At 44.0% G+C, this 27,581-nt stretch overlaps 1 protein-coding gene and 1 long non-coding RNA gene across 2 annotated transcripts; one reads left to right on the plus strand and one right to left on the minus strand.

The window, feature by feature from the left end:
• Positions 1-1,529: 1,529 nt before the first annotated feature.
• Positions 1,530-4,028, plus strand: slc52a3-1 (solute carrier family 52 member 3-1). Its single transcript, XM_058050510.2, has 3 exons — positions 1,530-2,527; positions 3,608-3,731; positions 3,810-4,028. Exons 1-3 carry the CDS (start codon positions 1,530-1,532, stop codon positions 4,020-4,022), a joined length of 1,335 nt encoding a protein of 444 aa, XP_057906493.2. The 3' UTR covers positions 4,023-4,028.
• On the minus strand, positions 3,807-17,752 carry LOC144901738 (uncharacterized). Its single transcript, XR_013629825.1, has 3 exons — positions 17,612-17,752; positions 12,914-13,140; positions 3,807-3,912 (listed from the first exon to the last, which is right to left on the minus strand). It is a non-coding gene; the product is annotated as an uncharacterized LOC144901738 (long non-coding RNA).
• Between the last annotated feature and the right edge of the window lie 9,829 nt (positions 17,753-27,581).

The raw sequence follows: 27,581 nt of genomic DNA on the forward strand, positions 1-27,581 counted from the left end.
AGGACACAGTAACACTTGAGTGATATTTTTAACATGAAGGTGCATGTGATTGACTGTTCACTAGCCTACTGTCACTCATCATAAGATCAGCATGATCAAGCTCACATGGTCTAGACCTCAACGGATGTCAATGTGGAAGTGACACCAGAAACCTGAATGGCACTCGGGTTCAGGGAGTCGGTGCACGAGTGACATGTTGTGATCATTGTGTGTCAAGTTCCAGTTTTTTGTGTGTAAACAATTCATAAAAAGTGTCAAATGTGTCTGTGTGACTGACTACCATATGCCATTATTTTACGTTACGTTATTAAGTCTGCTTAGCAAAGAAGAGTCTGTGAAAAATAACCAAAGCAACTCTGTTGATCTGTGCCTTTTTTCCAAATTTAGCATTTAATTTTGTGTCCTAATGTGCCAAACTTACCAAAACCTTGAAGTTTTTCATTGGAAAAAAAAATTGACCCCACATTTGCTAAATTTGATCAATGTTATGGTGGCACGGTGGTCAAGTGGTGAGCGCGCAGACCTCACAACTAGGAGACCAGGGTTCAAATTCACCCTTGGCAATCTCTGTGTGGAGTTTGCATGTTCTCCCCGTGCATGCGTGGGTTTTCTCCGGGTACTCCGGTTTCCTCCCACATTCCAAAAACATGCTAGGTTAATTAGCGACTCCAAATTGTCCATAGGTATGAATGTGAGTGTGAATGGTTGTTTGTCTATATGTGCCCTGTGATTGGCTGGCGACCAGTCCAGGGTGTACCCCTTCTCTCGCCCTAAGTGTCAGCTGGGATAGGCTCCAGCACCCCCACAACCCTTGTGAGGATAAGTAGTAGAAAATGAATGAATGAAAACTCCCCTTTAAGGAAATTGTCAAATCAGCCTAACTGTAATTACCAAGTGTAATTATTCATATTTGTATACAATTTGTATACATCATATTACATTAGAAAATTGTAACATTTTACATAAATTCAGATTTTTAGTCATCCCCTAATGTCCATTGTGATCTAGGCAAACCTCAAGAAAAAGGGTCATGGAAAGTGTGAATACATTTTTTTCATATGTATGGACAACGCCTAAGCCACACAGCAAGGAGACCCAAGTTCGATTCCACCCTCTGCCATCTTTGTGTTGAGTTGGCATGTTGTTTTCTCCGGGTACTCCGGTTTCCTCCCACATTCCAAAAACATGCTAGGTTAATTGGCGACTCCAAATTGTCCATAGGTATGAATGTGAGTGTGAATGGTTGTTTGTCTATATGTGCCCACCAGTCCAGGGTGTACCCCGCCTCTCGCCCCAAGACAGCTGGGATAGGCTCCAGCACCCCTGCGACCCTCGTGAGGAAAAAGCGGTAGAAAATGAATGAATGAATGAAAATGATATGTTAGTTTTTGGTTGACTTCCTACCATTTGCCCATCCCTTGAGCTAGTAAAACCCATAGTATCGATACAGCTAACGCTCTTCTTGTTTCATTTCCAAGGTGTTACATAAACAGCAGATGTACACGCACTGAGTACTAGTTGGAACTAGGATGGTTCTGCTGGTGCACGCCCTGGCCTGCGCCTTTGGGATGGGCTCCTGGGTGGCGGTGAACGGCCTGTGGGTGGAACTGCCACTCATCGTCAACGCTCTCCCCGAAGGCTGGGAGCTGCCCTCCTACCTGACTGTTATCATCCAGCTAGCCAACGTGGGACCTTTGTTCATCACCGTCATGCACAAACTTCGCCCAGGTCGGCTAAACGAGCAGGCCGCCATCTACACCATCCTCTCCATTGGAGTCCTCTCGTGCCTTTTGTTGGCCTTCTTCTGGGATGAAACAAGCGTTGTGGCTGGTGCTTCACACAGCACGGCCTTCTTCATCATCACCTTCTTCCTCTCGCTGGTGGACTGCACCTCCTCTGTCACTTTTCTGCCTTTCATGATGCAGTTCCCAGCAAAGTACATCACTACATATTACATCGGAGAGGGGCTAAGCGGATTCATTCCTGGCATCGCTGCTCTGGCCCAAGGCGTGGGCATGGCCAAGTGTGTTAACTCCTCTCAGGCAGCGGGAAACCACACAAGTGGAAACGGGTGGTTCCTCCAAACGCAGTATCTCCCACCTAACTTTTCCACTGAGGTGTTTTTCTTCTTCCTGACAGCCATGATGGGCATAAGCCTGTCTGCTTTTGTGGCACTGAACAGGCTTCGTCGGCCGTCTGATGAAAACCTGGCGGCAGAGTTAGTGGAATCAGTCTGTTCAGGACTAGACAATCCTGCTGAAGACACTGACGGAGAGGACCTAGATGGGCAGAAAAAGGAGCAGAGCCACATAGGGCCGCCCCTGGAAGGCTCCAATCACTCTGTGTACCAGCTGACATTCATCTACTTCCTTGTGGTGTGGGTCAGTGGTGCTACAAATGGCGTGCTGCCCGCCGTGCAGACGTACTCGTGCATTCCATACGGGCACCTGGCCTATCACCTTTCTGCTGGTCTGTCTTCAGTGGCTAATCCAGTGGCTTGTACCATTGCAATGTTCTTCCAGAACAGGTACTAATATTATTATTACTTTTTAGATGTCAAAGTGCACAAAAGATTTGTCGTGAAGCCTTTCAAAATGATGCTTTTATTCTTTTGTGCTAGCGGATGTTGACCAATCAGATTTGAACTTTTTAAACATCAATATGATGTGGGCTGAATAGTGTCCAAGTGGTTAGACTTAGCATGTTTTCCCCAAGTACTCTGGAACCTTTTGGTGAGACGCGTACTAGACTTGATTGCCAAAACAGCTGAACTTTATTGCAGGTTTCGGTATTTTCACAACAATAATTCCTTATAAAAACACAGGCTACTGTTGCCGTAACCACACGTCAAGATCAAACTGAAATTTGAACCCCAAACATCACTTCCTGTCCACCCCTCAATCAAAGAAATTGCAGAGGTTACGTGGACAGGGTTTACTGTCCTGGGGAACGCATTTATAGCAACACACACGAGCACAAGTCTTATTTATGTCTTGAATGCCTTATCTACTATATTATACAATAACACAAGTGTAAAGGCGACTATAAGGGTGTTAGTTCACGTCTAGAGGGTTCTAAGAACATTAAAAAGGATATTTAGAACGCTGTAAACGGGTTTTCTATGGTCTAACTGTGAAAATATTCCATTTATGAATAAGGAATTCTAACTGCAAATTCACTTATCAAAATCAGGTCTTGCCAAATGCCCAATGAACCGCAATAAACAGATTACTGTACTTGTAGCAAATCAATGGATGGATGACATTCATTCATTTACTACCGCTTATCATCACGAGGGTCGCCAACTGGTCGCCAGCCAATCACACGGCACATATAGACAAACAACCATTCACACTCACATTCATACCTATGTATAATTTGGAGTCGCCAATCAACCGAGCATGTTTTTGGAATGTGGGAGGAAATCGGAGTACCCGGAGAAAACCCACACAGACATGGCCGACGGTGGAATTGGATGGATGACATGATTGTCCAAATACTTTTGAGCACTTGCTCAAAATGGTATGGCAATATAAGATTGTTTGTCATGATCCAAATAACTGTGAATCAATCCATTGACATAATTCCATGTTCCGTGTGTTTCCAGGTCTCTTACCTTCCTGGGTGTGTTGACGCTGTTGGGGACGGTCTTCGGCAGCTATAACATGGCCATGGCTGCTATGAGTCCATGCCCGTTACTCCAAGGGTCTGTGGTGGGAGAAGTCCTCATTGTGAGTGACACACATAAAACATTGTGGTACTTAGTGCTGGTCTAAAGTTGAGTGTTGTCCTTTTTTTGCCCTCACCAGCTGCTCTCATGGGTCTTCTTCACTGGAACGCTGTCCTATGTCCAAGTGATGGTGGGCATCATCCTGCGAGACCACAGCCACAGTGCACTGGTTTGGTGTGGAGCTGCATCACAAATGGGATCGCTGGTTGGCTCGCTTGTCATGTTCCCACTGGTCAACATCCTAAAGCTCTTCAAGTCTGGGGACTTCTGCAACACTAAATGCCCCATCTAAAATCCCAAACTACCAGGCTTATTCATTTGGTTGAACAGGAGAGGAGGTTCAGTATTAGGTTCACCACATTTAAGTTGCACCGTATGATTGATTTTAGCCTGAAAAAAAAACAATGACGACACAAATCACAGGGCACATATAGACAAACAACCATTCACACTCACATTCATACCTATGGACAATTTGGAGTCGCCAACCTAGCATGTTTTTGGAATGTGGGAGGAAACCGGAGTACCCGGAGAAAACCCACGCATGCACAGGGAGAACATGCAAACTCCACACAGAGATGGCCGAGGGTGGAATTGAACCCTGGTCTCCTAGCTGTGAGGTCTGTGCGCTAACCACTCGACCGCCGTGCCGCCCGGATCTATATCATCAATAATAAAAACATTAATTATGACCTTGTATATTTCTCTAGTGTGCAGACCTCACAGCTAGGAGACCAGGGTTCAATTCCACCCTCGGCCATCTCTGTGTGGAGTTGGCATGTTCTCCCAGTGCATGCGTGGGTTTTCTCCGGGTACTCCGGTTTCCTCCCACATTCCAAAAACATGTAGGCTAATTGGCGACTTCAAATTGTCCATAGGTGTGAATGTGAGTGTGAATGGTTGTTTGTCTATATGTGCCCTGTGATTGGCTGGCGACCAGTCCAGTCTCGCCTGAAGACAGCTGGGATAGGCTCCAGCACCCCCGCACCCCTTGTGAGGAAAAAGCGAAGAAAATGAATGAATGAATGATATAGATCCATACGGTCAGGACTAACATCTCATTAGAACAGATCATGTCCACTACCATCAAGGGCCCTAAAGACAGTTCCATCTGGTCTATAAAGGGATTTTAATTTTTTCAACCTTTTCTGGATTTTTTCTGGAAGCACTATTCACTGCATAGTGTAAGGGATCATAATATTTGTGTCTTAAATACACCATACATCATACTTATTATTAATTACGCCGAACTGTGTGGTCAGGACCAGCTTCTCAATGTTACAGACCAGCAGTCCCTACCACTAGGGGCGCTAAAGACACTGGTCCTGATGTTGGTCCTGTTCTATCTTGTGGTCCTTGTCACTTGGATGCCTGTTGTCTTGACCAATTATTGCTATTCCTGCACCCGCTGTCTGTCTGGCCCATTCAGCACTATGAAAACATGCGATGAAGTGGATGGTGTCACCATCTGTGGTCCCTTCTGTTCCCCTAACCCTTCCCCAGTATCCCCTACTCAGACTCCAATCACAGTTAATGTTGTGACCTAATGCTGTTTACTCTCTCTTTCTTATTGGTCTGCTGTCCCTCTAACCAAATTCTGTTCCGTGGTCTTAATAGGTTGGTGATGCAACTGGAACAGGAGGAGTATATCAGACTCACCTGTTGTAAAGCAAAATACTATACAGTACTCTATACTGTATGTACTATACTGTATATACTCATACTGCATGACTAAGCTGATGATCAGGACAGGTTAAAATAAATAAATGAAGTCAATCAAATGGTTCAATTCAAACACTTGATGTTGCACTTTTACACCACACGGTGGCATTTGTGTTGCATGAATTACAGCAGTGAACGTCTCACCTCATCAAATACAAATATTAGTCCATGACAACACAACTGAAAAAAAAACAAACTGTGATGCTGCTTCAAGACCTGGAAGAATTGTGATTGTGATAAACGGAACCATGCTGTCTGTCTGCTGTCTACCAAAAAATCCTGAAGGAGAATGCACGGCCATCTGTTGGTGACCTCAAGATGAAACCAACTTGGGTTCTGCAGCAATGATCTAAAACACACCAGCAAGTCCACCTCTGAGTGGCTTTGGATTGGCCTTGTCAAAGTCCTGACTTGAATCCTATTTAGATGCTGTATCATTAATAACCTTAAAAAGGCTCTCTTGTATCGAGGGGGCACTGTTACAACACCACAATACCAGGACCTGACACATGTAGGTTCACCCTTAACTCATGTGCTACCAAATATGTATTTATAATTTTTTACCGTGATGACCAAAGTGATAAATATCATGTTTAGTGCAGTATTAAGCCGTAGAAACGGCCACAAGGTGGCAGAAATGAATTTTTATAAAAGCTTGGCATGCATCTTTCCCATGTATTAAAGCCCTCCACAGGAAGCAGGAAGTGGAAAACACGGAAGTGTAGTGTACACAAGGTTTCCCATTGAAGGGAAAGCATGTGTGTGGAAATTTCAACCCATGCACACGAGCTTAGTTCACTTCCAAATGTGAAAACTATAAATAGATCATAGTGTTATATTTCTATACGAATTGTTATTTTCATGTAAAACAACATTTTTGTTGTTGTTTATGTTGCGACTTTGTACTGGTGGGGACATCTTTTTAAAAAAATGTCTGGGATTGGATAAGCTAATTAATTCATTCATTTTCTTCCGCTTTTTCCTCACGAGGGTCGCGGGGGGTGCTGGAGCCTATCCCAGCTGTCCTTGGGCGAGAGGCGGGGTACACCCTGGACTGGTCGCAAGCCGATCACTGGTCACATATAGACAAACAACCATTCACACTCACATTCATACCTATGGACAATTTGGAGTCACCAAATAACGTAGCATGCATGTTTTAGGGCAGGGGTCTCAAACTCGCGGCCCGCGGGCCAAATGCGGCCCGCAGGATGCTAGTTTGAGGCCCCCGCCTTAATAGTTTGATATGGATGGCGTATGGTTTCATGTACCCAGAAATGACACACATTCATACCTATGGATTAATTAACCTAGCATGTTTTTGGATTGTGGGAGGAAACCGGAGTACCCGGAGAAAACCCACGCATGCACGGGGAGAACAAACTCCACACAGAGATGGCAGAGGGTGGAATTGAACCCTAGTCTCCTAACTGTAAGGTCTGTGCACTAACCACTCGCCCACCGTGAGCTAATAATAAAACAAAATCACTTAAAAACTGCATTTTGTGTTCAGTTGTGTTGACATTGACTAATGGTACATTTTTTTATGATGTGAAACATTTAATTCTGACATCAGGAATGGGGCAAACATTTTCACGCTAGTGTAGAAATGGACAGTCGTGCAGATGGGAGTTATTTTACGAGCGTATCCTGTTTGTCAGACATTAGGTAATATAAACAGTAAGACAGTACACCAATTAAAAATGTGTGTCCAAGCCTATGTGATCCCTGTCTAAAACACTGCTGCACAAAGTGGAGGACGGAAGAACACTGGTCATTCATGGCTAAAAAAGAGTGTTTTCCCATCAGCAGCTGTTCGTACTGTCGACCGCTTGCCCTTTGCAAGAGGTTCGCCAGACACGGAGGACGAGGAGGAGGAAGAGACGCAAGGGGGGCTCTAATTACTGCTTCTCAGCGGGGGCCAATGGCTGTTGCTTCTGCCGCTGGTCACTTGGGAGATTCCCTGACCCCGACACTGAGTAAAAACAAAAAGATAACAAAGGCAAATTGGGCCACAATTGGCTCTGTGCTGCCTCCAGGGCTCAGCATCAGTGGAAAGGAAGCACAGATGGGACTTTCTCACTCGGATTTGCTGAATTTCACTGCAGTTTTTCCAAGGATGCTCATAAATCACTGCAGTCGCTTGTCCACGTACAGTAGATACTCTATACGTGGTCCATATCAGGCAAAAGGGACGTCTGCAATTTCTAACTTCTGATTTAAAAACAAAAAACATTGGAACGCTGCCCCAAGTTGTAGTTTGTTGTTGTAGTATGAGTGAGAGTCACGGTGGCCGAGTGGTTAGCGCGCAGACCTCACAGCTAGGAGACCAGGGTTCAATTCCACCCTCGGCCATCTCTGTGTGGAGTTTGTTCTCCCCGTGCATGTGTGGGTTTTCTCCGGGTACTCCGGTTTCCTCCCACAATCCAAAAACATGCTAGGTTAATTAATCCATAGGTATGAATGTGTGTCATTTCTGGGTACATGAAACCATACGGCATCCATATCAAACTATTAAGGCGGGGGCCTCAAACTAGCATCATGCGGGCCGCATTTGGCCCGCGGGCCGCGAGTTTGAGACCCCTGCCCTAAAACATGCATTCTAGGTTAATTGGTGACTCCAAATTGTCCATAGGTATGAATGTGAGTGTGAATGGTTGTTTGTCTATATGTGCCCTGTGATTGGCTGGCCACCAGTCCAGGGTGTACCTTGCCCAAAGACAGCTGGGATAGGCTCCAGCACCCCTGTGATCCTCGTGAGGAAAAGCAGTAAAAAATGAATGAATGAATGAATGAGTAAGAGTCATCCCTCGTTTATAGCAGTTAATTAGTCCCAGATCCAGTCGACATTTCCACAATATACAATTCAATGTTAATGAATTGAATATTTTTGTAGTTACAACATAGAAAACCTGCTTATGACTTTGTAAATACAAATTTTAACATGATTTGAACCCGGGACACGTGAAATAACATACTTATAGTCACCTTTACACTCCTATTATTCCTTTGTTTACAACACATTTCGCAACTGTTATGCTTCAGACGGCCTCTAGCTAGCAAGTTAGCGAGCCAACCTGTTTTATTTACTTTTTCTTAAGAAGCCAAAAACTTACCACTTCCACATGGAATGGGAAAACTTTTTTCACTCTATCATGTGAGACATGCTGTCTGTGAGATGCTCATTCAAGAGACTCGGGTTCGGGGGAACCGTTGAGGGGAAGTGGAAGGCCACGGCCATTTTTTCCGTGGAGGACATCGAAAATGTCTACCTATTCGGAATCCAGGTCTGTTGCTGATTGGACACTAAGAGCAGCCCCGTCTGTTGGAATGTGGCTGCTCAAACTATACCCAAACTAAACCCCCCCTCCCACTTCCACGCTTAACCAAGGTTGTGTTGTGAAAACAACTTCTCCCAAGACGTAGCTGCAGCAGGACTCTCTGACCATCCATTATTTCTTCACGGACACCTGTTGTTTGTTTCTCCTGTCTGGGCTCACCCATGGACGTTTCCATGGCAACTGCTGTTTTATCGCAATGACACCCTACGAACTGAGCTCCAAAATTGGGCACCTGATGGAGAGGAGGATGGATGGCCACACAGCAAGGAGACCCGAGTTCGATTCCACCCTCTGCCATCTTTGTATGGAGTTTGCATGTTGTTTTCTACGGGTACTCCGGTTTCCTCCCACATTCCAAAAACATGCTAGGTTAATTGGCGACTCCAAATGGTCCATAGGTATGAATGTGAGTGTGAATGGTTGTTTGACTATATGTGTCCTGTGATTGTACCCCGCCTCTCGCCCGAAGGCAGCTGGGATAGGCTCCAGCACCCCCTGTGACAGAAGAAGACATTTACTTAGTTGCACCCTAATGCAAAGAACACAAACAGCACAACATGTGCTTACTCACTTGGCAAAATAATAAGAAATAATTTCAATCATAGTACAAGAAATGCTATTATGTTTTGCTTCTAATACACCAGCTACAAAGCCAGGAGCTAGACTATGGGTATTTATATATGTATTTATATAGTATGTATTTATCTGAACAGTACAGATTGAACTGAACTTGAAATTGAAAGTAGATAAATACAACCAAATGGAGAGCAGTGAAGCATCAGCATCTGCACCAATATGATCAAATAAATCAGTATTAGGGTGAACCACAAAATATTACTTATATACGTATACACAACCGCATTTTACAGGAGGCGTGTAAACTTTTCCATATATCTCATGTATAAATATGCATGTATAGTCATCCTTCATTTGAAGACCTAAATTGTGTATTTAAATTCTCGTGTTGATAACATGACCTTGAATGTGTCTACGCTGTTTATGTCGTCAAAAGGATTTTCTCTTTAAGCTTCATTAGCTACGTTCCCTTGATTAGCTCAGGGCTTTTGTGTCCATGCAAAACAAAGGAAGGAAAGAAAAGTGTATCATTTTTCTGCAAGTGTCAGATGGTCCCATCGCTCCTCCAGCTGGTCAGGAGGGGCCGGGGCCACCTGGATACCGAATCCCGGTCCTGTTAGATCCTGCACTCTCCTCTGCCATGCGAGAACTCCACATAGTAAGCCACTGAGAGGTCCATCTGGTCAGGACAGCACCCCCCACCCAAAGAGTCAAGGCCCACCCCACCCCATGCACACACACATGCACACCCTGGCTTCCCCCTCAGAGGCGGCCGGTATGATTTTTTGCCCTAAATGAGCAGTATGAAAAGGAGGATTTAGCCATCCCGTAAGTGGATAATGGCACCATGATGCAATGAATTCTTGAAGCCGCCAGCGCTGCAGCAGCTTGCTTGCTGAATCGACAGATATGTCACCTGTATGTGATTTTACTTTTGTTTAGATCATGCATGCCCACTTGGATGTTCACATTTAACAGTGTACAACGTAAAAGCTTTTACACAGGGAGGGGGGCACAAATAACAACATAATGCTTTGTTTCTGGTGAGAGGAAATTTGCTTTGTTGAACCCTGAGGCACACATTTTTTTTTGGCAGCTGATGTTCAGGTGAACAGCTTGCTGATGATGCACACATACATCCCTATACCGCCATGACACATTCATCAGTTAATAAACACTGTTCATTTATTTGAAATGAAATGTGACAGGCCTGTGTCATTTCAGCACGGAGCAGGCAGTGATGCACGCAGGCCCCCCCCCCTGCTCATTTTCTATCAGCAGGTATTGATGTTGCTTTAATGAAGTGCCTAGCACTCCACCCTTGGAAGAGGGGGTCTGTCAGCATATGTAAATGCTTCCTGCCTGCCATTGTTGTGGGGTGGGAGGGGGTGTTCAGCATGGGTCAGCACAGATTCCCCCCTCAGGGAACTCTTTGTTCTAGGGCCCGACTGTGCCACATGAGGGTACCAATTACAGAGCTGCACAGCAGGACGGGGTACAAACATGTTACCCTGCTGCAGATAGCTAATTATTACGTCCACACTGTGGTGAGTCCGTGGCTGGTTCATCATGGGTGGTTAGAGAAACTCTCACAGGATGCTCTACATCAGGGGTCTCAAACACGCGGCCCGCAGGACACTAGTTTGAGGCCCCCGCCTTGATATGAAAGTTTAATGTTTGATATGGATGCTGTATGGTATCATGTACCCAGAAAAAATTATTACGTTTGATTAATGTTCATGTTAAAGGTTAAATAACTGTTAATAGTTATCCTCCCTATCTGTGTGGAAGTGGTAAGTTTTTGGCTATTTAAGTTTAAAGGAAATAACTTGAAGGCTACCGTTTAGGTCGCTAGCTCTCCAGTTTGCGAGTTAGCATGTGTCTCAAGACCCTGCAGTTGCGCAATATGTTGTAAATAAAAAAAGAGTATAAATGTGACTATAGTCGTGTTTTGTCATGTCTACAGGGCTCTAATAATGCTTTGTTCATTTTAATCTGAAAAAAAATAATTTGTCTACCCACCAACTATATGTGGTTTCTTAAGTTTTTATTATTTGCCGTTTTATTATTATTATATTTATTTATTACTGATTGATTGATTTTCTTTATTCTTGATTTGTTTATTTATTTTTTTATCTTATTTTGTGTAGAAAAATAAAAAGTAAGATATTTGAGAACAGTGGAATGTTTTTCTTGTAGAAAATTGGAACCAAAGCAAAGTTTTTTTTAATTTTTTTGTTTTTAATAAATGCGTTTTTTTTTTTGGAAAACCTGGCTCCTGGCTCCAGTGGTCCCCAAGTAAATTGAGTGTGAGACCCCTGCTCTACATACATTTATGGTTGGGTTTATGATGAAGGCAACGCGATCATAGTTTAGGGGAAAGGTCAGCTTAATTTTGCGGCTGCAAATAGACACTGAACTCCTTAAATCCCAATGGAGCCTCTTTGTATTGTCAATGCAAAGGCAATTTACAGACTGCCAACCACCCTGATGTGGTGTCAAAAAATGATTTATGAAAATGCATCCCGAGTTAAACCTGAGTGCTGACACCTCACCGATACAGTTGTATTAACAGTCATGTCTGAACCTAACAAAAGGTTCTTGTTGAGATATTGCTAATGGCTTATTCTAGTCTAGGAATGAAGACATTTGCCAGATTTGTGATGATGCTGAACTGCCAGGTGTTTGATAAAGTGTCAGAATTAATGCCCGGGTGCACTTAAATTTCTTAACATCCGAGCAGTAACTGCATCATCAGAGGTCTTTTGAAGGGTACATCTAAGGACAAATTACCAAACACTTCTTGATGCAAATAGACGTCCTGCCCTAGGTTTCCATTAGTCCCCTCCCAGTACATCCAGCTCATTCATCTCCTTCTCCCCACCCCCAGTGGGCAGTCGAGCCCAGCTGCTAGGGGCTACCAGTCCCCCTTGTGTGTGGGACCAGTCAAGTGGAAAATGGCTGCTACCGAGAGAGCCCACTTTAGAGAGCCATCATCCTTTGAAGGGGCATGATGGCCTTTGACAGCCACAATGTTAACACGGAGACCACACAAACACTGCACCGCTATTACCGTGTTTACTAAAGCAGGAGTACGAGAGAGTGGATCAAGGGGAGAGCCCCCTGTGGCTGGATAAGTTTGGGGTGCGTGTCTGAGCTTGGCCACACTGACACTGTGGAGAAACATGACACAGGGATGGCTCGCGGCTCTGTGTAGATTGCATATTTCAGCACGAGTGAGATGTCGCGATTTGTTATTGTGCATTCTTATCTCGGGTGATAATTATGTCGCGACTCCTGAGCTTATTGTGCTCATTATCTGACGCAACGATTCACAGCTAACCTTCAGTTTTACGTCAGCGCACTGGCTTAGCAGTAGATAAAAGCCGCATCAGCATCATGTCAAGACGGTTGACTGCTGATCCAAAGCCGTGCCTTCACCGAGTTGCTGAAGGACAAACTGCCAATGAGCAACGGTGATTTTAACTGCAACAAATGGTTGCGGTCCATCGTTAGCCGGATTTTTTGGCGAGGGGATCATTACCTGTCACAGATGCCACTCTTGTTCTGTGTCTCCGGTTGTCCTGAGGTCACAACAACCCCCGATACTTGAAAAGAGCAGCAGGGGCCTTTGTAGAGATGCACACCTGATTGCAGCCATCACACGGCAGCTCGACCCTCACACAAGTCTCCAAGGCGCTTGGCTGAAGGCCGCCCATCTGTTGCTCCCCATGTGCGGCTATTGCATGGTCCATGTGCACAGGTCGGCACCTAGCAGGGTGTGTGAGAGAGTGCGTCAGGAGTGGGAGGTTACAGAAACCGTGTCATTTAGAGCTTGTTGACAATTGCAAAGAAGCGACAGGTTTGTCTTATTAGTATAAACCAGTGAGTTATAGCAATTATAACCAAATGTAAATATATGCAAAAATATGAGGTAAAAAGGACAAAAAGATGCAGCCCTGAAAATATATTGTGATAAAAATGATGCTGAGTCTGCAGTATTGCACCTTATCTTACTGTGGGGTCTTGATGGTGCTGTTGAACGCACCCTTCTTTGTACTTTTACATGCGTGGCTTATTTCAGTACAGTTCAATTACAAATACTGATGAAACAAAGTACATAATGAATAAAAAATACTCTTCAAGATTTGCTTGGGATGACAAAGTAGACGTAGTAGATTGTACATTATGCAATAAACACACATTGTAAACACATTAATATGGACAAAGTGCACAAGAAAATAAAAGCAGATTGATGGCCAACAATGGCGCAGATGAAGCATTTATCAGCTTTGCAAATAAAAAGGTTTTAATACAAGTCAGCGGTTTTAATACCTGCCATTATACTCTTCAATGTGCTAAAACCTTAGCAACTGAGCCTCACTGCCCATAATGCATCAGAGCTGCACGTTTCAGAGAGGCACTTTTGCTTTGAGGAGCCTGCTGAATTTTTGACCTTGTAAATATTGAACCTTTCTGATAACCTGTGTTGTTGTTCTGCAGGTCATATTTGATGTACATAATATATCGCTTCTAAATAATTCATTGATGAAGAGAGGAGCCATCTGATGCACTTGTCTGTGTTGTCTCTAAGCATTTGAACCAGCTTAATATTTGCTGTAAATGAGTATGAAATGACTTGCTAGGAGCTAAGTGGCACGGCGGTCCAGTGGTTAGCGTGCAGACCTCACAGCTAGGAGGTTTAATTCCACCCTCGGCCATCTCTGTGTGGAGTTACATGTTCTCCCTGTGCATGTGTGGGTTTTCTCTGGGTACTCCGGTTTCCTCCCACATTCCAAAAACATGCTAGGTTAATTGGCGACTCCAAATTGTCCATAGGTATGAATGTGAGTGTGAATGGTTGTTTGTCTATATGTGCCCTGTGATTGGCTGGCGACCAGTCCAGGGTGTACACCACCTCTCGCCCGAAGACAGCTGGGATAGGCTCCAGCACCCACCGCAACCCTTGTGAGGAAAAAGTGGTAGAAAATGAATGAATGACTTAAGTTGCTAGGAGCTAGGCGGTCCAGTGGTTAGCGTGCAGACCTCACAGCTAGGAGACCAGGGTTCAATTCCACCCTCGGCCATCTCTGTGTGGAGTTTGCATGTTCTCCCCGTGCATGTGTGGGTTTTCTCCGGTTTCCTCCCACATTCCAAAAACATGCTAGGTTAATTGGCGACTCCAAATTGTCCATATGTATAAATGTGAGTGTGAATGGTTGTTTGTCTATATGTGTCCTGTGATTGGCTGGCGACCAATCGCCCGAAGACAGCTGGGATAGGCTCCAGCACCTCGGTAGAAAGTGGTAGAAAATGAATGAATGAATGAATGCTAGGAACTACTTGGCTTATTAACTTCTTTGATTAATATTGTGAGCTCATACTGATTGATATTGATTCCTCTCGTCTCTGACTGGCGCTCGAAGAGTCCACTAGCAGCAGATGAAACAGTAATCTGCCCTTTCTCCTCGTTCCTTCCCACTTTAGCATGATTTACTTCATTATGGGGATCTAGCGCTGCTGAGAATGTCATATGCTAAGTTAACCTCTGCTTGTCTCACTGGCTGGCGGCCAGCGATGAAAGTACACGGACGATGACGAAAACTGGCAAAGTCCCCAAGCTTTAAAACAACTTGAGCCACCGGTGGATGTATCGGATGGTACGAGTGCACTCAATAAATCAGTGAGGGTCTGATTCAGACTCCCACACACATCGCTGCTCGATGTCCTTGAACGTGGCTAATGCAGGAAACACAAAATCCAGTCAGTGAGTCATCCAGAGCCCTTTTAATTGTGTGCCATGAAGCTGATGTCCATTTCATAAATGTATAGTCTTCTAATATTCACACCTCATTTCTAAGCCAGCCTTTTCCGCCGGATGGCCGACCACAAGGACAGCCAACAATCCCATTGTGAAATTAGCAGGGTTTGCTGTGCTTTTTCTGCTTGAATGAATAATTCAGCTGTCAGGGTGAAAAAGCAGGGCGAGGAGACCTTGTCATCAGAAACTGACTCAGCATTCTTTGACCAAAGGGTGACACCGTAAACCTAAACAATGCATCCGGCAGCCGCCCATAGCTGGTACTACAGTCTGTACTACCACGAGGAAGATACTTCATTGGCGGGTGATGTCAACCAGATAAAGCAAAGGTCGGATTCAATGAGATTTGTTATTGGCATTCACACATATGTTATTGTAGTCGGCCATTTTCCTCTATTTTGGTCGCAAACCGCTCCTCCATTTCTTAACCAATTCAAACAAATCCAACATCAAAATGTTGAGCTCACTCAGGATAGGTGCGCTAACTATTAAGCTTTTTCAAAATATTCCCACATTTAGTGTCATTTCAGTTTTGAAATGAATGGACAATTTAAATGGCGACTTCTGCTGGGGAAGGTTCAATAGTGACGGTTGATAAAGTAGGTGCGTCCCAACCCAAAGACACCTGGTTCAATTCCCTCATGTTGTATACAGTCAGATTATTCATTCATTCATTTTGTACCGCTTATCCTAACAAGAGTCGCGGGGGTGCTGGAGCCTATCCCAGCTGTCTCCGGAAGAGAGGCGGGGTACACAGGGCACAAACACCATATTCACATTCTTACCTATAAATACCTATGAGAATACCCCCCCCCCCACACACACAGGGAGACCATGCAAACTCCACACAGAGATGCCCGGGGGGAATCGAACCTGGGTTTGGACTAACCACTCAAACACCGTGCAGCCTCATTTAGCCTCATTTTATGCTTAAAATACTTAATTTGAGCAAAAAAACATTCATTCATTTTCTACCGCTTATCCTCACTAGGGTCGTGGGGGTGCTGGAGCCTATCCCAGCTGTCTTTGGGCAGAGAGGCGGGGTACACCCTGGACTGGTGGCCAGCCAATCACAGGGCACATATAGACAAACAACCATTCACACTCACATTCATACCTATGGACAATTTGGAGTCGCTAATTAACCTAGCATGTTTTTGGAATGTGGGAGGAAACCGGAGTACCCGGAGAAAACCCTCGCATGCACGGGGAGAACATGCAAACTCCACACAGAGATAAACGATTGTGGAATTGAACTGGGGTCTCCTACCTGTGAGGCCTGCGCGCTAACCACTCGGTCGCCGTTCAGCCACAGTTAGATTACAAAAGTGAAAAAATGGACTAGATGATCATGATGATGGCAGGAAACGAGTGCAGAATCAAAACCCTCCTCTGATGTTGATGCCAACTTAAAGCATTCCTCTCCTTGGGGTCATCATTACCAACACCTTAACATGGACTCCTTGTATCAAAGGACTTGTTAAGAAAACTGCTTGAAGATTGTCCATCCTGGGACGTACGAAAAACCTTCTCCATCTCCGAGCACCAATCCCCATCCATAAGGCATACATACAACCACATATGGAGTTTTCTTCTCCTATTTGGAGTGGAGCGGGAACTACAACACTAGACACAGGAGGGAAGTTGCATCTGTTAACACTTTTTACAGACACAAACTCCATTTTTTCTCCATAAAAAGCAATGTCCTTTTAATCAGTGCATCATGTCTATAACAATTGTCTCCCACTTTCACAGCTAGCGGAGAAGGACGACATTTGGGCACAGTTACAAAAGATGAATTGGCATCCAGGACACATTATATCCCTCTGGGTCCTCCTGAACATTTGCCTCCACTGGTCCATGGGGCTCTAAGCAAACATCTGTTTTTTCACTGGAGACAACCTTTGATCCCACAACTAAGACTTTCTGTCAGATGGATGAATGAAAAGATCTTTACAAACACACCAAGGGAAACCGAGGACTGTTTTCCTGCTATTGATTGAGCATGTAAGTGTGAGGTCAAGGATGATTCATTTCAGGGAGCTTATCACACTGGATCGATGCCGCTCAGGTTTGGACAGACCACAAAGCACTGAGTGCCACATAGGAAATATTATGCATTAAAAATGTGACATTTAATCACAGTGGATTGTATTTGAAGCTAAAGTTCGTTATACTGTAAGTATTTGTAACACATTGTGTGGAGTATTCATGTTTTTCTTTGTACTCTATTTTATTGTTTCAGGCTATAAACCACACGAAAATGGCGTTCTGGTTGCCGGTTATTCTTTCCATGTAGACAAGCAAAGCACTTCCTGTTAAAATGATGACGTCACTAACCAATCGCGGTCATTTTTACCAAAAGTGAGCTTAGATGACAAAACAACATAATATCTCAACATTTCGACTAGCATTACTCACCAAAGTTGGCATTCTCTTGATATTTTGTTGTCCCGAAATCCAAAATGTAATTCCACTTTGTCTTTAAGTTTGGACGAGCTTTGGAAAAGCTGAATAGACATACTTTTATGTATATGTGCTGTTTCTTCTTCTGTGGTTTTCATCTGCGCGTCTGCTCACAGCGCCACACGTAGGTGTTCTTTGTGTATTACATCATTTGGAATTATTTACTAATCCGACACAGTGTGGATGTACAATTTTTTCAGCAGCTATATTGTCCATAGGTGTGAATGTGACTGTGAATGGTTGTTCATTTATACAGTTGTCATTGCGACATTGCATTTCAAACAACGCTCCTTCACTCATAATGCTCCTTCGTTTGCTCCTTCGTCCTCCTTTTTCAAACATTAATTAGTAATTGATCGCTGTTTTGTGGTTGATGATGGCCAATTATTAGTTAGAATATATGCATATTTAAACAACTAGTTTTTTGCTCAAATTAAGTATTTCAAGCATGAAATGGCTAAATGAGGCTGCACGGTGCGTGAGTGGTTAGTTCAGACCCAGGTTCGATTCCCCCCGGGCATCTTTGTGTGGAGTTTTCATGGTCTCCCTGTGTGTGGGGGGGTTATCTCATAGGTATCTATCTATCTATCCATCCATCCATCCATCCCTCCGCTCGTCCACACGGATATGGATGGATGGATGGATGGATGGATGGATGGATGGACGGATGGACGTCCACCCATCCATCCATCCATCCATCCATCCACCCATCCAACCATCCATCCATCCATCCATCCACCCATGCATCCATCCATCCATCCATCCATGCATCCATCCATCCATCCATCCATCCATCCATGCATCCATGCATCCATGCATCCATCCATCCATCGATCTATGCATCCATCATCCATCCATGCATCCATCCATCCATCCCGGCATCCATCCATCCATCCATGCATCCATCCATCCATCCATCCATGCATCCATCCATCCAGGCATCCATCCATCCATCCATCCATGCATCCATCCATCCATCGATCCATGCATCCATCATCCATCCATGCATCCATCCCGGCATCCATCCATCCATCCATCCAACCATCCATCCATCCATCCATCCATCCATCCATCCATCCAACCATCCATCCATCCATCCATCCATCCATCCATCCATCCATCCATCCATCCATCCATCCATCCATCCATCCATCGATAAACTAAGTATTACTGCCCTGTGATTGACTGGTGACCCAAAGTCAGCTGAGATGGGCTGGAGCTCTCGGCTGGTCTCAACCCTAATTAGGACACACAATCTTGGAGGAGAATGAATGGCTCACATTTAACCGATTCAGTCGAGATCATGTATGCAACTGAGAATAAAAGGATTGTGGCATTTAAAGACACTATGAAATTGGGACCTTGAACTACACAGCTGACGGGACAGGAATGTATCCAGAGACGACATGCCTGTGAATTGTCACTAAGAGTGGATGTGAAGTTCCACTGGTGACTGGAGTAGCTGTGCAGTGGCAAGGTCACCCAGGGATAGCGCATATAAGACCTGCCATCCCGGAGCACAACCACAGAGGCAACCAATCAGAGCAATCAAATCAACTGCCCCTACAGAGCCACCGAGAAAGGGTTAGGGGAGAAGGAAAAAGACATGCAAGTCGGAAAATTATATTTGAAAATGATATTTTTCCGAATGGCAGATGGAGTATTTTAGCATAAAGTAAAATGTTATTATTGGAAAGTGCATAGATTTCACACTTTGAGTTACTATGACTCAGCAACGGATCACAAAACAATGCTCCTGCTCAACTGTTTAGGATTCTAATCTCAGCTGTGCTCAGCGTTGTTTTTGGGCCGGGGCAGAAAGTGAACAAGCTCCCTGACGACCTACGAGACCAGCTGGCAAATATAGATTCCCCTCAGGTGTTAGAAGGGGGGGGGGGGTAAATTAGCTGAAATTAAATAGCTGACTCACATTCATCCACGGAACAGAAGCAGGGTTTCAAATAAATGCTGATTTTGATTTATGCTTGTGTGTACACGATGTTTACATTTTCACCTGCTCCCTTTAATCGATCCTGGTCTTCGTCTTATTTACTTCTCTCGCCCAAATGTGACTGTAATTCACCCGAGAGCTGGCTTGGAGCCAAAGAAAGCTTTTTTAAATGACATCTGTTTTAAAGATAAGGTTACAAACACTGGAAGTTAAAACATGAAGACATTCTGACCTGATTTGTGTGTTTGCCATTTGCAAACTCACTATGCTTCAGGGACAGCCATTCGATTTCTGCGGGTTTCCAATTTTTCCCCATAAGAAACAATAGATTCTGAATCAGAGTGGAACCTTGATTAGCGTCATTACTTTGTCCCAGAGGGTCAGACTCTAACTGAAACGGACGCTAACCAAATGCATTTTTGCCATAAGAAATAATGTAAATAATATACTCCCAAAATGTTAACACACGTTTTTTTTATAGTTTTACAAATATAGTTGAATAGTTGTATATATGATGAATTAAAGGGATAAGCCAGATTTAAGGTTACTTTGCCTGCTTTGCCTTCAGTCTTGACGTGACTGTCCCCAAAGACGGTGTGGCAGCGAGACACCACCACCAGACTATTTTGGTTTTATTCTGAGCAAATGGAGGCTGGGTGAACTTTGGCTGACCTTTTAATAAATGTGTAATATCTCAAAAACAAAAGCAGCAAAAACTTCATTTAAATTGCACAAAACAGCACAAATGCAGTACAAATAAATTATTACTATTTTTTTTTTACGCAAAAAAGGGGCCTCTGATGCGCAGTCCGGTACTGTGAAAATGACACTTGGCTGGGTTAAATCCTCTCATGAGTTCTCTTTTTCCTCTTTGCGATTAGCACTGGTGGGAGGTAGAGAGGCGTGGGTGCGCAGCGCTGCGCCGGATCGCATACAGCGGGTTGTGACCGTGGCTTTAGCCGATGCCCGATGGATGGTCACATCAAACTCACCTCACCCAAGCGCCACCCCGGTGCGACAATTTTTTGAGGTACGTTCTGCACTGTGTGAAAAAAAACTTATATCACTCTCACAAAGACAGGAAGTTCCACATGCGGCAGACATGGGGTTGAGCGATTTGAAGAAAGTATCGGCCGATACCGATCGGTGGTCGATTGATCGGAGCACCCCGAACATTATTATTATTATAAACATTATTTGTACAGACAATTCAGACTTTCCTAAACACCAACAAATGTAAAGCTAGCTGCTGTTTAGAGAAACATTAGAACGCTCATTCTTTAATGATGAATGACAAAGATGCTGTCGTCAATGCTTTGAATCAGAGTCTGTTTACTTCATGTACGTACTTCACGTAGCTGCAATCATCAGCAATCGGGGGATAGGAAAAGAATACGCGACAGCACCCTTCTCCGATATATAAAACCCATGTTTTATTGAGAATTCAAACAGGTGTCACACTGGTTTCTGATAGACAAAACAAATGATGGGCTACTGAGCCGTAAATAGCACAACAGACGATGGAAGATTGGCCATATGTCCGCTGGCTGTGTGAGCGCCCGCTACTCTGGCTCCGTTTGAGATAGGATTCTTTTGGGAAGGCTGCAGTAAAAGCCGAGTCAATCGTATTATACATTTTCACTCATGAAACAGGAATGAATTATAAACTAAAAAAAACAAACTGATTATTTGGGTATTATTTCATGTGAGAACCCGATCACGCTACTATTGAAGATATTGACTCACTCACTCTTTTCGGTCCAAAAATGTCAAAATGGGATAAATGAATATTTATACACAGTCCATACTATAAAGAGAAGTTTCAAGTCAAGTTTACCATTCATGCTCAGCAGCAAACCGCCTGAAAATCATTGACCAAACATTTCAAGTTTAGCACTTTAGCACGCCTGAAGCATCTCCAGAGGGTGTAGATGCATCAGGTGGGTCCCAGGCCTGTGGTGAAGGTGAGGGAGGAGCTGCTGCATCTGAAATGGAGCAAATTTCGGATTCTGGAGGCGTGGTAGATAATTGTGTCTTGCCTACAGTCAACCATGGTAGTGGTAATAGCACGGTCCATGACTGCATGAGTGCTGCCGGCACTAGGGAGCTGCGGTTTATTGCGGGAAACATGAATTCCAATATGTACTGTGACATAATCCTTTCCCTCTGGGAAACTGCATGGCAGTTTTCCAACATAACGAGTCAAAAGACACTTCCAATGACGTAGGGTGAAGGTGATGGAGTGACCAATCGAGCGCCACTGGTACATCCTCATGCAGGAGCATTCCACCAGCGATGTCATTGTGGAGGAGTGGAAGAGGATTCCAGTATTGGGTAATTTTCGGTCAGTGATAAATATAAATTCCTTTCATCTACAAGCTATACATGGACTACTCTTATGTCAGCTGAATATAGATCCATCACAGTCCTGATTGGATAAGGGACACTGACCCATTGTATTCTGTGTCCTGATTGGCTGTAGCCCACTGTCCATCAATTTCCTGTTATAATCTATTGTGGCTAGCAAACTAGCAAACCGTAAAAAACCAAGGCAGTTTTTGTAAAAAAAAAAATATTTTTTTATATATATATATATATTATATATATATATATATATATATATATTGTCCATATATATATATATATATATATATATATATATATATATATATATATATATCCTTGGTTTTTGTAACCAAGGATACAAAAACGCTACAGCCAAACGTCATCAGGACGAGTCACTTAATAATTTCTTGTGTAGGTTGATCATTAAAATTAAAAAATGAAATTTCAACTTTGAAAATGTTTAAGCAAGAGAGGGGCGGCACGGCGGTCGAGTGGTTAGCGCGCAGACCTCACAGTCAGGAGATCTGGTTAGACCTGGGTTCGATTCTTTAGAGAAGGTCATGAATAAGCATTTATGGTCAATAAATAGTTATGTTCCGCTGCACGGCGTTCAAGTGGTTAGCGCGCAGACCTCACAGCTAGGAGACCAGGGTTCAATTCCACCCTCGGACATCTCTGTTTGGAGTTTGCATGTTCTCCTTGTGCATGCGTGGGTTTTCTCCGGGTACTCCGGTTTCCTCCCACATTCCAAAAACATGCTAGGTTAATTAGCGACTCCAAATTGTCCATAGGTATGAATGTGAGTGTGAATGGTTGTTTGTCTATATGTGCCCTGTGATTGGCTGGCGATCAGTCCAGGGTGTACCCCGCCTCTCGCCCGAAGACAGCTGGGATAGGCTCCAGCACCCCCGCGACCCTCATGAGGAAAAAGCGGTAGAAAATGAATGAATGAATGAAATAGTTATGTTGTGCTGCACGGCATTCAAGTGGTTAGCGCGCAGACCTCACAGCTAGGAGACCAGGGTTCAATTCCACCCTCGGACATCTCTGTGTGGAGTTTGCATGTTCTCCCTGTGCATGCGTGGGTTTTCTCCGGGTACTCCGGTTTCCTCCCACATTCCAAAAACATGCTAGGTTAATTAGCGACTCCAAATTGTCCATAGGTATGAATGTGAGTGTGAATGGTTGTTTGTCTATATGTGCCCTGTGATTGGCTGGCGACCAGTCCAGAGTGTACCATGCCTCTCGCCGGAAGGCAGCTGGGATAGGCTCCAGCACCCCCACGACCCTTGTGAGAAAAAAGCGGTAGAAAATGAATTTGGAAAATGTTAAATTAGCCGGAACATCATGCGCCAGGAATAGAACCTGTTTCACTATGAATAAGAAAAAGTGCAATTTTTTTCCCTCAAGCCAGACCTGCAGCACTCCAGAATAAATTACGACCACTCATCATCTCCATGCAGCCATGCGTTGTCGCATGTTGAACAAAAGCGTCAACAAGTGGGGGGTGCAATGCCGACACATTATGTGAGTAAGATTCATTTTACAGTTAAAACAAGAGCAAATCAGGTTATCCCAGCATGTCTACTAAAAAAAAAAAACATTACTGTGAATGTAAACTGCCTGATGCTTCTCCTGTGTAAAATAACAACACCTATCTCTGTAATGGAGGAAACACCCTCCATCATCTCATCATTCCTCAACAAGATAAATACGGTGGTCAAGACATTTAGAGACAACCGCTGTCCTTTTGCCTGCTCGGGTTTGGAGTGGTGTATTTATCATGGTTTCAAGTGGTGTCTGGGTCGAACCAAAGTACTGATTATTCCGAGTGAAGAGGAGCTGCCAGCCTGATGCTTCCCAGAAAATAACAATGTAAACATCCACCTCGGTGGCCTTTCGCTATGTAGCCTGTCAGAGCTCGTCAGCTGCAGCACCATTCATTCAATCTCAACAAGCTCTCGGTCGCTAGCCACCGTTCCTTTTACGTTCCCTGCCTCACATTATATTATCTCACAAAGTCTTACAGGCCCCCCCACTCCCGATTCTACCCCTCACTTCCTCCCATTCTGAGAAACTCCACAGCTCCACCCCTCCGCCCTGCTTGGTCCTGATGAGCCATTGTGAGATTCAAGCAGATGGATGGGGAACAAAGAGGTGAGAGGGGACCCCCACTCTGCCTGTCCCCCCCCCACAGCCCCCCTTGTATCACAGCCAGCAGGCCCTGGGTAATCTTCTCAAGCTTTCACAGCAGAGCAATGAATAACCGCAGCCTCCTCTCTGAGTCCCAGTCCTCCCAGCCATAGATGCCCCCCCCCACCCCCTCCACCCCCACTCCCTCTCTTCTTATCGCACCCTCTGCAGGCTCGCCAGGGCCGGCTGCTCCCTGGATAGCATCTCTCACCCTTGCTTTCCACTTACTGCCTCGGCCCTGCGCACCCTATCAGGTTTTTTTTTTTTTTTTTTTGTTTTTGTTTCTAGGGGCGTGTTACAAGGCCCGGAGATTAATTGGGGCTGTGGCTGGATGACATCTGGTCCCAGCTTCATAAAAGTCCGGGTCCTTGAGGTCTACTGTGTATATAATGAGGTGTATATAAGTTAATTTTCTCATCAATAGTACATTAACTGGCGCCTCTACGGTCGCCATTTCAAGGCCTGCCAAGGCGTTAATTCTGACTGTAGTCGTTTTTGACTGGAAGAACATGCTGATGTAATTACAGTAAAGTCTCGTTATATCGATATTGTCGGGAGTCGGAAAAAATATCAATATAACCGGACTGTCGATATATCCGATCCTGCGCCGAACTGCATTAAAAGTGGGCAATAATGCACAGCACACACACCGATTCCCGCACTTCCTGGTTCACAGGTCATGCTCAACCCGCCCCACATAGCAGGCCAAACACATGCCTGCAACAGAAGAACCAACGAACGCCAGCATGTACATATGAAAAACAGTGATTATTGCAAGCGATAAAAAGATATCTGAATACAACACAATTAAATATATGTATTTGTACGCTTGTGTCTTCGTTGGAATAGGTGTGTATGCTATGTCAGTTGGTTCTTCTGTTGCAGGCATGTGTTTGGCCAGCTATGTGGGGCGGGTTGAGCATGACCTGTGAACCAGGAAGTGCGGGAATCGGTGTGTGTGCTGTGCTCTGGTGGTGGAAGTGTGAAAAATAAAGTTGACTCTGAATTTAAGCTGCTTTTGTATCGATATAAGCAGACCAAATTGGCTGGCGGGAGATGAAAAGGGCATCGTAGTAACCGGATTATCATAATAACCGGGTATCGTACTAACGGAACTAATTATATCATAAAAGACTAGAAATTTGCCGGGAAATGAAAATAGTATCGTAATAAGCAGTACTTCGATATAACCGATATTGATATAACGAGACTTTACTGTATACTTTATATATTGATTTATTAGTACATGTACAAAAAACATTATATTATTTATTCTATTCATTTTAAACCTGAGCAAATACACCGTGTCGCCTCTTGTAAGAACTCAAGAGGCGACACCACCCCCCCCCCCCAAAAAAAAAACCCCAATCCACCTGTTCTGCTTTACAGAAGCAGCTCAACCACTCCACGGCTTCCTTGCACGGACCTGTTAAAATATTGAGCATGTACTTAAGTGCTATTTGGCTAAGTGTCATTTAGGCTGAAGGGCTCTCCATCCACAAAAGATGTCTTAAAGTGACTGGATCAGAGCTGGTAGAGAAGTACACAGGCATAAGCACGTGTTAAATAATTTAATGTGGATAAAATATTTATACTTTTGTCCCACAAACTACTAAATACAACAGTGAAGTAAGGCTGAAGCTACACAGAGAGAAAGAACTTCACGTTATATTAAAGCGTTCCAGGATCAATGATTAAAAATTGAATTGGATGAACTGGCATTTATTAATAATAAATAATTTATTAAAACTGTAACGATACTCCATGATAAAAAAAAATATTTAGTCAACTCACAATAATCTCTAACCATTTTTTTCCACAGCGCAATTGTACAAAGTCTTATCTTCAGACTCTCCATTTTGCTCCTTAAACGATGATGACATTCACTGATTAAATTAAAGCTGAGTTTACTTTTGGGAAGCACTTGCCTAAATCTACAAAGATTAGCCTATGATTAATGACGGACACTTAATCCTTTGTTCAAATTGGCCTGTTCAAAGAGAAGGGAGGACAAGATGATCGCTCTTCTCTGCTTCCACCTGCCAACAACCATCTTATTACAAAAGCTGCTATGTTGAGAAACAGCCTGCACAAATACAGAACGTCTCTGGCTTGGAGAATTGCACTTTATTGACTAAAAAATGCCTCGTAGAATGTTTTTTTTTATACTGCTTTTCACATAGAAATGAAGATAGAAGAACATAAATCACACGTGTGTGACTGTGGAGCAAGGACTTTGACAACAATGAGATAAGTACTACTAAATATCCTAACAATATTATCATGACTGAGAATATGACTGAATAAAGGTGCGGATAAATTGCTGTCAAATTTCGTGGCGCAGCGCAATTTGGTCCAGCTCAGCACTGTGAGCAGCCAATTTAGTAATTTGGTAGACTGGACTGCGCCGAGATCATCATCATGGCGGCGCACCATGGGAGGTGTCCACATTTTCAGTTTAGCGCACTGATAATTTTGTGATAAAACAGTGTGGCAAAAGTACGCTGAAAGCTCGGCGGCTTCGACTTGGTCTATTTTTGGCGCAGGCGAAGCGCACCCTAAATTGACAGGACAATCACTAAAACTTCACAGGCAGGTTTTTCAGAGTGTCAGTGAATCGAGTCACACCTTAACTGGGGTCGGCTCCACACTGGGGCAGCGGGGCTGGGCAACGAACCCTTAAATAGTAACCATCCAATCACTGTTAGTATGCAAATGAGCCAACACGCAGCACTGACTTTATGGGAACAGAAAGTGACCAATTAGACAACTAATAAATAACAACAACTAAAACCAACGATTACTATAAATCTGGTTGTTAAAATGTGCCTGTAGTATGTATATTTTTTAAATATAAATAATATATATATATTTTTAATTTCTTCAGAGGATAAATACCACGAATATACCATCCAAGGTTCTCCTAGGAGTAGGAATGCTGGTGGAAAGCAAGTACAATACCTGGGTTAGCCTGATGCTGCGTTTAGGAACAGATGATGTGTCTCACGAGGTGGCGTACGTGGTGCATGATGCGCACTGTGGCCTCTGATGCGCAGTCCAATCCTGCGCATTTAAAGACAATGAGAGGCGTTCATTTAATTGGTTACGATTACACTTGGCTGTGTTATAAACACTCTCACGCCTTTTCTCCTCCCTCTTTGCCACTGGTGGGAGGGACGGAGGCGTAGGTGCGCGGCGCTGCGCCGGAACTGCGTCGCTCACAAAAATCGCAAAGTGTTCTACCCGCACCCCCACCGCAGGTGCGGCGCAGGGCAGGTAAAATTAGAGCCCAGTATCTCATCAGTGATCATTCCACCAAAACATGCTCCTTTCTAAATATGTCATGAAATAGTTCAGCATAGGCTTTTGACAAATGAGCTATTTTTATCCGGATTACCTGTCAGACGAGTGTTTTCATCTGCCACATAAAGAGCT

This window comes from Doryrhamphus excisus, linkage group LG15, assembly GCF_037039965.1.
Source record: "Doryrhamphus excisus strain RoL-2023G ecotype Guam linkage group LG15, RoL_Dexc_Guam_v1.1, whole genome shotgun sequence".
Taxonomy (NCBI): Eukaryota; Metazoa; Chordata; class Actinopteri; order Syngnathiformes; family Syngnathidae; genus Doryrhamphus; species Doryrhamphus excisus.